Source organism: Culex pipiens, chromosome 1 (genome assembly GCF_016801865.2).
Source record: "Culex pipiens pallens isolate TS chromosome 1, TS_CPP_V2, whole genome shotgun sequence".
NCBI lineage: Eukaryota > Metazoa > Arthropoda > Insecta > Diptera > Culicidae > Culex > Culex pipiens.
The window spans coordinates 2,745,571-2,757,705 of record NC_068937.1 but is presented as its reverse complement, the minus strand read 5'-3'; the positions used below and the strand labels follow the sequence as shown (position 1 = coordinate 2,757,705).

The window sequence follows — 12,135 nt, the reverse complement described above, 5'->3', positions numbered from 1 at the left end:
TGAGCAACCAGGCCGGCTATTTTTTCAACTTTGTAAGAAATTCATTTTTAGAGTGGAAGTTCATTGTGACCTATTTTTATCAAGTTGCGGAACATTCTAAGTCAACAAATTTTGTAAAGTTGGAGGTGGATTCTACAAATCAGTAATTGAACATTTTTTATTGAATTTAAAGGCAGTGGAATTGGTATGTTTAAATAGCTATAGAAAAAGTGGAGCGATTAATCTCGAGCAACCTGAGAGAAGTCGGCAAATTTTGGACAGCTTTATATTAAATTTGTTATTGGATTGGATTGGAGTGACAATCCATGAAGTTGGAATTAGAGTCAATGTTGATAAATTTCAAGAATTCGGAGTTGTCATCCTAAACAAACTCTACATAAAATCATTGAAATGAAGTTTATTAAATTTTCAAAATTTTCAAGAATGTTTTGCCTTGAAACCAAAATTGTTTATATTATATTGTTTTTTATTCATTTTACAGAAATTTTCGATAATATTGAAATTGACCACATTTGTTACCTCTTCAGTGAAACTGTCAAAGTTATTTAGATGGACAATAAGCGGTACCTTTTAACATAAATTGTCATAATTATTCACCTTGACTAATCACATTTGCTATTTATTTTCTGAAACAATCCTTTTTTTACATTGTTGTGAAATTTTTACAACATTTGTTACCTTTTTACTGAAACTGTCAAAAATATTGAAATTGCCTGCTTTAGAAAATTATTATTAAAATTTAAAAATTACTGCACTGGGAAGTACAGCGATTAACAATTCACTGAAACTGTCAAAATTATTGATTTTGACTACATGCGTCACCTCTTTACTTAAAGTGTCAAAAATTATGAAATTTACTGCAATCGTTGCCTGTTTTACAAAAAAACAAATTTGAAAAATTACTACATTCGTTACCTCTTCACTAAAATTGTAATTTTTTTTAAATTGGCTGCATTTGCTTGCATTGCAGCGGTTACCAATTCACTGCAACTGTCAAAATTATTAATTTTGACTATTTGCGTTACCTCTTTAATGAAACTGTCAAAATTATTGATTTTGACCACATGCGTTACCTCTTTACTTAATCTGTCAAAAATATTGAAATTGACTGCATTCGTTGCCTGCTTTACAACATTATTAATAATATTAAAAAATGACTACATTTGTTACTTCTTTAATATCAATAACATTTAAAATGACTACATTTGTTACCCCTTCGCTGAAACTGTCAAAATTATTGACATTGACTACATTCGTTACCTCTTTACTGAAACTGTCATTTTTACTGAATTTTATTACACTTCTTACCCCTCCACAAAAAAAGACGTAACGCCAATGCCCACCGCCCGCTTCGACTCGCTGCAAGTCCATCCTTCAGGAAGTAATAATTTTCGAAACCGCGTTCGTTCTACATCGTTTAACGGTCCAACGCTATCGCTCAGACTTCCGCTCTGGACCTTTGCTTCCGCACTGCTTCGCCGTTATCTTTTGGGGCGCTTAATTTCCCAACAAATCACGGTCCTGGTCACGATTTCGGGGGAGCTGGTCTCTCCACCGAAAGTTCTAATCTCTTCTTTCGCCCACACCGAAAAAAAAACCAACAGTGGAAAAAGGTGACCCCCTCCCGGTTGATGCTGAAAAACGTCGACTACGAGGCGTCCGGCTCGTACTACTGCGAGGTGTCCACCGACACGCCCATCTTCACGAAGGCCTCCAACGACGAGCCGATGCACGTGATGCGTGAGTGTTTAGCCCGCGAACCGTAAAGTGGCAAATTTTATTGGTTTTTTTTCTTCTGATTTCTTTTTGACAGTTCCCCAGAAGGGACCACCCTCGATCGAGTTCGCCAAGAACCAGCTCTACTACGGGGACATGCTGGTGGCCAACTGCACGACGAGCAGGGCTCGGCCGGCGCCCCACATCACCTGGCTAATTAATGGAAAACAGGTGGGTTTTTGGATCAGTGTGGTATCTTTGTCTGATTTCGATTTTTGTTTTGATGACGCTGCGGGGTTCATTTTGTGCGATGGAATCACTTTTAAAGGGGGGGTTCATTGAACGACAGTGTTGCCAACCGTAAAAGTTTGAGTTGTCATGCTACCTTAAAATTAAACAACCTTGCTGCGTTTGACAGATGACATGATAACAGCGTTTACTTTCAAGCAAGTTCATTACAATCAGTTAATGGAGAGAAGCTGCACTGTCAACACAACCCCGGACAGTTATCACAATGCAAAGTAAAACAATCGCTGGCAACACTGCCGCTCCATTGCTGCCTCACCAAACACAAGTTGACTTTTCATTAGCAATTGTTTTGCTAGCAATCCCGTGTACCCTTTGCGCCAACATTCCAGCAGTAGGCCATGACCGTTTCGTACGACGACTGCCGTATGACATTAAAACGCCATGCCTGCTAGATTGTCGTCGTCGTCGCCATTGTTGTCCCAGTGCAAACTTGACCTGCCCTCTGCAAGCAAAAAAAAAAAAGAAAAACATCCAACTCATGGCCTGCTGCTGTCGTCGTGTAGCCCGATAATGACACTGTGTAACGTCATGGCCCGCCATCTTTGTTTTTTTCTTCGTTTGACAGGTGGACGAGTCGCACGTTCGGCAGCTTCACCACAGCTCCAAGAACAGCCACCGATCGCAGCAGTCCAAGTCGGCGCAGTTGGCGCTGTCACCGCAGACGGCGCCCTCGTACGTGTCGCAGTCGCAGTCCGTGTACCATGGGCGGGTCATCCCGAGCGCGGCGGCCGGAGTTAACGGGGGTGGCGGAATCGGTGGTGGTGGAGGAGGAGGTGGAAACGGAGGTTCCGGTGGACACAGTCTGAAGGAGCTCAAGGCAAAGGCGCGGGGTAATTAAAACATTACGATGGCATTAGGATAAGAAGAGGGGAAGACGCTGGGGTTGAAAAAGATTTTGGAGGACAACATGAGTTGCCTCTTTACTGGAACTGTCAAAATTGTCAAATTTGTCAAAATTGTCAAAATTGTCAAAATTGACAAAATTGTCAAAATTGTCAAAATTGTCAAAATTGTCAAAATTGTCAAAATTGTCAAAATTGTCAAAATTGTCAAAATTGTCAAAATTGTCAAAATTGTCAAAATTGTCAAAATTGTCAAAATTGTCAAAATTGTCAAAATTGTCAAAATTGTCAAAATTGTCAAAATTGTCAAAATTGTCAAAATTGTCAAAACTGTCAAAATTGACAAAATTGTCAAAATTGTCAAAATTGTCAAAATTGACAAAATTGACAAAATTGTCAAAATTGTCAAAATTGTCAAAATTGTCAAAATTGTCAAAATTGTCAAAATTGTCGAAATTGTCGATCGAAATAACGAATTTGACTACATTTGTTACCTCTCTAATGAAACTGTCAAAAATATTGAATTTGACTACATTTGTTACCTCTTTAATGACACTTTCAGAGATATCGAATTTGACTACATTTGTTACCTCTTGAATGAAACTTTCCGAAATATTGAATTTGACTACATTTGTTACCTCTTTAATGAAGCTGTCAAAAATATTGAAGTTGACTACATTCGTTACCGCTTTGCAGAAATTGTCAAAAATATTAAAATTTACTCCATTCGATACCTCTTCAATGAAACTGTCAGGATTATTTATAGATTTGACAACATTCGTTACATCTTCGATGAAACTGTCAAAAATATTGAAATTGACTACATTTGATACCTACCTCTTCAATGAAACTTTCAGGAATATTGAAATTGACTACATTCGTTACAACTTCAATTAAGCTGTCAAAAATATTGAAATTGACTACATTCGTTACCTCTTAACTCAAATTGTCAAAATTGTCAAAATTAACTACATTGGTTACCTCTTCACAACAAAAACTAATTTCTTAAAAAAATCTTCTCCAACTCCTGCGTGTTGCGAACTATTCCTTTTATGTGTCTGTTGTGTGCCAAGAAGGCATTATTTTGGACGCAGACAAGAATTAGGAGGCGGCTGAAAGGGGGGAGCAAAACGGTCCACTTCCGGTGGTGTGGCTTTCCCCTCACTCCTTCCGTCATTTCCCCAAACTTGAAGTCGATGTTGGAAAATTCGCTGCGCGTAACAAAGTGTGAAATGAACTGGGAGGGGTCCGGCTTCTTGGTCTTCCTTCTGCTTTTGGAATCATTTAATGGGAAAACATGATAGTCGACTTTATTGGCAAAGTGTGTGTTTGTGTTCTGCGCTAATGCACAATGGTTTTGCCCGCAAATGGAATGGGACGAACGAAAGCATTATTTTACGTGCTTTACACAGCGTGGAGATGATCGTTGAGAACAGTGTCATTTGAGGGGGAATTTGATGCATTTTTATGCCTTGCTGGATTTCGATACTTTCCAATTCATTTCAATATTTCAATTTCATCCTTGAATGATTTACATTTTTCTTAGCAAAACACTCAAAAAAATCTACACTTCAACTTCAATCAACCTAAAACGCTCAAATCCCAGCTTGCTGCGATTTTCCTCTCAATTTCCTCCAAAAAAAAATACTTAACAGTTGCTTTTTTTCTCACTTTCTCTCAGTGACTCTTCTGTTCTGTGCAGAGCAATTTCCACCCCTTTTTAAAAGGTGCAATTTCTTAAAATCACTTGCCGCGCTGCCATCACTTTTTACGACCCACCGAAATAGTGACGGTTCAGTACTAAAATCCAACCTCACAACAACAACAGTTTAGTGCCATGTCATCGCGTTCAAATTCAAGCAAAACAATTGAAAAGGACCGCAAAAATGCAAAATTGTCAAAATTGTCAAAATTTTCAAAATTGTCATAATTGTCATAATTGTCAAAATTGTCAAAATTGTAAAAATTGTCAAAATTGTCAAAGTTGTCAAAATTGTCAAAATTGTCAAAATTGTCAAAATTGTCAAAATTGTCAAAATTGTCAAAATTGTCAAAATTGTCAAAATTGTCAAAATTGTCAAAATTGTCAAAATTGTCAAAATTGTCAAAATTATCAAAATTGTCAAAATTGTAAAAAATGTAAAAATTGTTAAAAATGTAAAATTGTCAAAATTGTCAAAATTGTCAAAATTGTCAAAATTGTCAAAATTGTCAAAATTGTCAAAATTGTCAAAATTGTCAAAATTGTCAAAATTGTCAAAATTGTCAAAATTGTCAAAATTGTCAAAATTGTCGAAATTGTCAAAATTGTCAAAATTGTCAAAATTGTCAAAATTGTCAAAATTGTCAAAATTGTCAAAATTGTCAAAATTGTCAAAATTGTCAAAATTGTCAAAATTGTCAAAATTGTCAAAATTGTCAAAATTGTCAAAATTGTCAAAATTGTCAAAATTGTCAAAATTGTCAAAATTGTCAAAATTGTCAAAATTGTCAAAATTGTCAAAATTGACAAAATTGTCAAAATTGTCAAAAAAGTCAAAATTGTCAAAATTGTCAAAATTGTCAAAATTGTCAAAATTGTCAAAATTGTCAAAATTGTCAAAATTGTCAAAATTGTTAAAATTATCAAAATTGTCAAAATTGTCAAAATTGTCAAAATTGTCAAAATTGTCAAAATTGTCAAAATTGTCAAAATTGTCAAAATTGTCAAAATTGTCAAAATTGTCAAAATTGTCAAAATTGTCAAAATTGTCAAAATTATCAAAATTGTCAAAATTGTCAAAATTGTCAAAATTGTCAAAATTGTCAAAATTGTCAAAATTGTCAAAATTGTCAAAATTGTCAAAATTGTCAAAATTGTCAAAATTGTCAAAATTGTCAAAATTGTCAAAATTGTCAAAATTGTCAAAATTGTCAAAATTGTCAAAATTGTCAAAATTGTCAAAATTGTCAAAATTGTCAAAATTGTCAAAATTGTCAAAATTGTCAAAATTGTCAAAATTGTCAAAATTGTCAAAATTGTCAAAATTATCAAAATTGTCAAAATTGTAAAAAATGTAAAAATTGTTAAAAATGTAAAATTGTCAAAATTGTCAAAATTGTCAAAATTGTCAAAATTGTCAAAATTGTCAAAATTGTCAAAATTGTCAAAATTGTCAAAATTGTCAAAATTGTCAAAATTGTCAAAATTGTCAAAATTGTCAAAATTGTCAAAATTGTCAAAATTGTCAAAATTGTCAAAATTGTCAAAATTGTCAAAATTGTCAAAATTGTCAAAATTGTCAAAATTGTCAAAATTGTCAAAATTGTCAAAATTGTCAAAATTGTAAAAAATGTAAAAATTGTCAAAATTGTCAAAATTGTCAAAATTGTCAAAATTGTCAAAATTGTCAAAATTGTCAAAATTGTCAAAATTGTCAAAATTGTCAAAATTGTCAAAATTGTCAAAATTGTCAAAATTGTCAAAATTGTCAAAATTGTCAAAATTGTCAAAATTGTCAAAATTGTCAAAATTGTCAAAATTGTCAAAATTGTCAAAATTGTCAAAATTGTCAAAATTGTCAAAATTGTCAAAATTGTCAAAATTGTCAAAATTGTCAAAATTGTCAAAATTGTCAAAATTGTCAAAATTGTCAAAATTGTCAAAATTGTCAAAATTGTCAAAATTGTCAAAATTGTCAAAATTGTCAAAATTGTCAAAATTGTCAAAATTGTCAAAATTGTCAAAATTGTCAAAATTGTCAAAATTGTCAAAATTGTCAAAATTGTCAAAATTGTCAAAATTGTCAAAATTGTCAAAATTGTCAAAATTGTCAAAATTGTCAAAATTGTCAAAATTGTCAAAATTGACAAAATTGTCAAAATTGTCAAAATTGTCAAAATTGTCAAAATTGTCAAAATTGTCAAAATTGTCAAAATTGTCAAAATTGTCAAAATTGTCAAAATTGTCAAAATTGTCAAAATTGTCAAAATTGTCAAAATTGTAAAAATTGTCAAAATTGTCAAAATTGTCAAAATTGTCAAAATTTTCAAAATATTCAAAATTGTCAAAATTGTCAAAATTGTCAAAATTGTCAAAATTGTCAAAATTGACAAAATTGACCAAAATGACAAAATTGGCCCAATTGGCAAAATTGTCAAAATTGTCAAAATTGTCAAAATTGTCAAAATTGTCAAAATTGTCAAAATTGTCAAAATTGTCAAAATTGTCAAAATTGTCAAAATTGTCAAAATTGTCAAAATTGTCAAGATTGTCAAATTGACAAAATTGAAAGAAAATGTGAAAAAATCATTTTTTGCCCATCAACATTGTTCTGCTTGAAATTTCACTGCACTCGCAGAAAAACAAAGCAGAAAATGAACAAACAATTCCAGCGAAAGAAACTGCCTGCCACAGGTTACTAGGAGCAACCAGTTGCTGCTCCTAGTCGCAAGGGCTGCTGCGACTGTAAAGCGGAAAAAAACTCAAACAAGAAAAGCTTTTTGCATTTATTTACATCTCATTTGCCAGGTGAATGACTGTGTGCTGGTGCGCGCTTCGCGCAGTAGTTTGTGCAAATTTCAGGTACATAAACTTGAACGTAAACATGTAAGAAAGTGGCACTGAGAAAAAAAAATTTGAGTGAAATTTGTTTTTTAATTCCTAAAAGTTGTGTGACGATTTTTATCAGTGTCATACACGCTAAAGCAAGAAAGCATAAAGGATAAAAGGTGGTTGGATGATTACTATTTTCCTTTTATACTTTCCAGTAAACACACACATACACAAGAGAGAGAGAGCTTTCCCCCTTTTTTCTGCACAAAACTGCACTTTTTCACGTTTGTTTTGCACCTGCAGGAAAAGTACACTGACAGTTTCAACTTTCTTTTTTCTTTTCTTTCCGTGCTGCAAACCACCTTGCAAGTGTGAGCGTGTAATGAAGTAGTTAAAGTAGGCTTTGGGCCACCGGAAATTGTGTTGTGTAATTTCTTTCGGTTGACATTTCTGGCGGCACGAGACGCGGGTTGCTTTGATGTCTGTCATGATCTTGCAGTTTTTTTAGTGACGTTTGGAGTTTTAAAGAAGTGTTGCCAGAAAAGAAAATTCTTTTGAAAGAACTTTTTTTTGACAGATAATAAGCACTAAATCAAATCGGAACGCAATTCTCCAGCTTTTCTCAGAAAATTTTCCCGGAACTCAAAGCTAAAAAAAAGCACTTTGTTTCCTTACTTTTTATTGCCCCGCAAGCAGATCATCATTACCGGGGCACTTTTGCGCTTTTTTAAAACCCCCAGCAGCGGAGGATGAGCCCAGATTTACTTCGTTTTCGTTCTTTGTTAGCAGGAGAGAGGGCGGAAGCCACTTGGCAACAAAATGGCCGCAAGGGGACGGCTCTAATGAAACATTTTTATTTCTTCTTTCGCGAAAATGGTTAATGTTTCAATTTAGCTCCCCAACCACCAACCAAAGACCAAAAGGATTACGAGGGACCTTGAAAAAAGAAAGAAGTTACAAAGTCTTGTTTAATTTGTCCCTAAACAAAAAAAGAGGGTGCTTTGAGCGCCCTCGAGTACGCATCCAAGCACGCCATGATGGATGTCAAGGACTACTCTGATGCTTTCCGTTCTTCTTCCTCTTTTCAGCCGTCGACGACGAGTTGAAGGCGGCGAAGGCGGCGGCGGCCGCCGGTGGCCAGTACGGCGGCGGCGGCGGGTTCCAGATCCAGCCCAACATCGGGTACAACAGCTTCGACGGGGGTTACGGCTTCGGCATGAAGATGCACCACCGGGAGCGTAGCGGGGGCGTCAACGGGGCGGGCTCCAACATTGGGGTGTTCAACATCGGGGGCGACCGGATGGGCGACGAGGCCGACGAGGACGAGGAGAGTGAGAAAAAGACTTTCTGGCAGCACGGTGGAGGAGCAGGTGGTGGTGGTGGTGCCAGTGGTGCCAGCGGAAAGGGGGACAACTATCACAACTATTATGACAATAATGGCAAGCAGCAGTCGCAGTCGCAGTCGCACTTTGACAACTTTTACCGGAAGCATCGGTGAGTAGGGAGAGAAAATTTGTTTAATGCTCGATTTTAAATATTGGTTGAATGCGCCCTAGAAACTAAAACAAAATCTGCAAAATTAGACAAAGTAGGCCTTGACCAATGTCACACCAATTTTTAATTTTAATAATTGACTGAAAGAAAGCAAGATTTCAAACAAAAATCCATGCAAATTATCAATATGTGGTTGGACCTAAAAAAAAATATCTGGAAGCGCCCTTATGAGTTTAAAATTTAATGACAATTAAAAGGATTTGCCGTCTAGACATAAAAAATTTAAAAATTACCTCTAAAAAAATCTTTTAAGAAATTATGAAGCCGCCCTGGTGGCTTATAAATTTTCATAAAATTTTTATTTAAAAAATACTGAAGGCGACCAAATAATTCAAAATTATTTTTTAACAAAATTGATTGAAAACACCCACGCCCTCGTGACTCTACAAAAATGTAACTTAAACTGACTGAAAGCGCCCATTTGACAAAAAAATGCCTTCAAACGCCACCATAACAAAAAAAATCAATTCAAATTGATGGGAGGCACCTTCATGGCTTTTAAAAAATTCAAAAGGCTTGATTTTTTTACAAATCTGAATCTGAAAATTACTTAGAGCGTCTCACGAATAAACTAAATGTCATAAAACATCAACTGGAAAAGCCTTTATGACAAAAAATATCAACAAAAGACGCCCTTAAAATATTCCTACAAATTCTCAGTGGAAGCACCCTCAAGTCTAAAAAAAAGTATAAATTATTTAGGTGGGGGCGTCTTTGAAATTGGAACAAAACAAGTAAAAAAATCAAGAGATGTCCTCACAACTGAGCAAATAAGCAAAAAAAAACTTGAAGTGACCTTGAAAAAATCTTCATTTGAGAAAATATTCAATTGCCATAAAAAAAATATATACTTGATTCGCCCTCATGGCTCATAAAAATGCAAAAAAAAAACATGAATGCCTTCATTTCTCCAAAAAATGGGAATAAAAAATTAGTGATTAACAAAATAAACAAAACAAATTGATCTGATGGGCCCTTTCAAATCTTCAAAATAATAATATATAAATCCTCACGACTAAAAATACTTTACAAAATTTAGTTGGAGGCATCTTTGAAATTTAAACAAAACAAATAAAAATTGACAGGAGGCGCCTTCAGGCGGCCACTTCGCAAAACAAGAAAAAAAAATATAAAAGCGCCCTCATAACTTAAAAAAAACAATAAAATTAAAACGCCGTAATTTCAAAACACTTGACTAAAATAAAGGCAGCAAAAATCTAAATTAAAACGCCTTGAACAAAAAATTAAATTTGTTGAAAGCGCCCTCACGTTTTTTAGTCTTTAGTTTTTAGTTTTTAGTTTTTAGTTTTTAGTTTTTAGTTTTTAGTTTTAAGTTTTTAGTTTTTAGTTTTTAGTTTTTAGTTTTTAGTTTTTAGTTTTTAGTTTTTAGTTTTTAGTTTTTAGTTTTTAGTTTTTAGTTTTTAGTTTTTAGTTTTTAGTTTTTAGTTTTTAGTTTTTAGTTTTTAGTTTTTAGTTTTTAGTTTTTAGTTTTTAGTTTTTAGTTTTTAGTTTTTAGTTTTTAGTTTTTAGTTTTTAGTTTTTAGTTTTCTTTTCTGTGATGTTTCTTGAAATAACAAATCTTCTAGCAAAGTGACAGCTCAGTTCAGGGTTGCTAGTTTATCAATCATTCCTGTGTATATATCCAAGGCCTACTTTGTTTCACACGCACACATCCTAAGTAACCACGTGTGAATTTCCCCACCAAACAAACAATCCACTTTACGAAGAATACGCTCGCGCTAAAGTGCCAAATCGTGCCAAAAACTTGCATAATAAAAATGATCATAATAATAACAATCAACGTAATACATTGGAAAATTTCCCCCCACCTCCGGTTATCCGCCTCAGTACTTTTTTCCCATTCACAGGCATACATTAAGTCCTTTCGGCAACAAAAATCAAGCAAGTGAGGGAGGGGGGAACGCCATTTTTCATCGCCACTTTCAACACCCCGCAAGCGCCCCCTCTTCAAGGGGTGTTTTGATTGATGTGATTTTTGCACCACCCTACCGCAAGCTTCTCACCGCACTCGAGGGCAGAAGCTTATTTTCTTGTGAAAAATGGGCACTCACACGTGGCTTGCTTGGATGGGGCTTGAAATGACGACGCGGCGTGAGAACCAGTTTTGAGGCTACTTTAAGCCCTTTTCTTTGGAGGGGGTGGGGCGCTAATCTTTCCTCTAGGGGAGAGACGACTTCGTCGTTTCTGCTTAATTATTAATATTTAATAAGCGTGGGCGGCGGCGCGAAGTAAGCAAAGTAAATTATGCAGCATTCCTAATTTTGGCTGGCCGGTGCTCCTAATTTGGACCCATTTTCGGTCAGCATTGCCGTCGGGGACGAATTTGAATGCGAGTTGCGCCAAATTAAGAATAATTGAATTTGGACTATTTGGCTTGACCATTGAAGTTGTGCTGGAATTTGATTACAAGAGCAAGCCATGCTTTTACGCGGAGAAACGTCAAAGTTTCATAAATCATTCGACTAATGAGCACCGACAATTTTTTCCCCGCAAAACTTGAACAAACTAACAATGTCAATAGAGTCGTATTATTCTGCTAATTGCGGTTGCAGTGTTGCCAGCCACAATCCCTCATTACCGATCAACTCGGCAATGCTCCCGTTACTTGCACGGGATCCAAGCAAGCACATCTTTTTTCGGTCTTCTTACCAACAATGCCGACACACAACAATGTGGGTGTGCAGTGCATTCCATGGCACACTATGTTGCACACGACCGCAGTAAAACCGCAAACCTCCTAGTCATGGCATGCTGCGTCGTTACGTTCCTGTCACGCGTTCTTCTCTTTTACTTCTCCCAGACAGCTGGCAGCACTGCTGCACTGACAACGCAAGATGGCAGCGCGCCCCCACGAGGAGATGTAATTCTATTATCTGCTCGTTAAAACAAAACAAGTTCCATCTCCGGACGAAAACGAGACATCCTACCCTACCACTAACTCCTCCTCCCGACACTCCGTTCACAAATGTGTTTCTGTCACGAGCGATGACACATTATTGGAAAAATGCATCTCAGCAAGCGGCGTTGCACACACAGTGTGCAGCCAACCTGTCAGCACAATGTACTACACCAACACTCCCCCCCCCCCCCTCCCCTCATGTCTCTTTGGGTTTGACAGCTCGCATGAAATGGCAGCACGTTTCCCCCCTTTATACGTTT

The 12,135-nt window shown here is 35.8% G+C and overlaps 1 protein-coding gene across 1 annotated transcript in view; it reads left to right on the top strand.

The window, feature by feature from the left end:
* LOC120415046 (uncharacterized) overlaps positions 1-12,135 on the top strand; it is a 179,197-nt gene that overhangs the window by 95,154 nt on the left and 71,908 nt on the right. The window contains exons 4-7 of the mRNA XM_039576420.2: positions 1,605-1,740; positions 1,814-1,947; positions 2,591-2,855; positions 8,490-8,895. Coding sequence (XP_039432354.1) covers positions 1,605-1,740; positions 1,814-1,947; positions 2,591-2,855; positions 8,490-8,895 — 941 coding nt within the window. The remainder of the gene's footprint in view (positions 1-1,604; positions 1,741-1,813; positions 1,948-2,590; positions 2,856-8,489; positions 8,896-12,135) is intronic.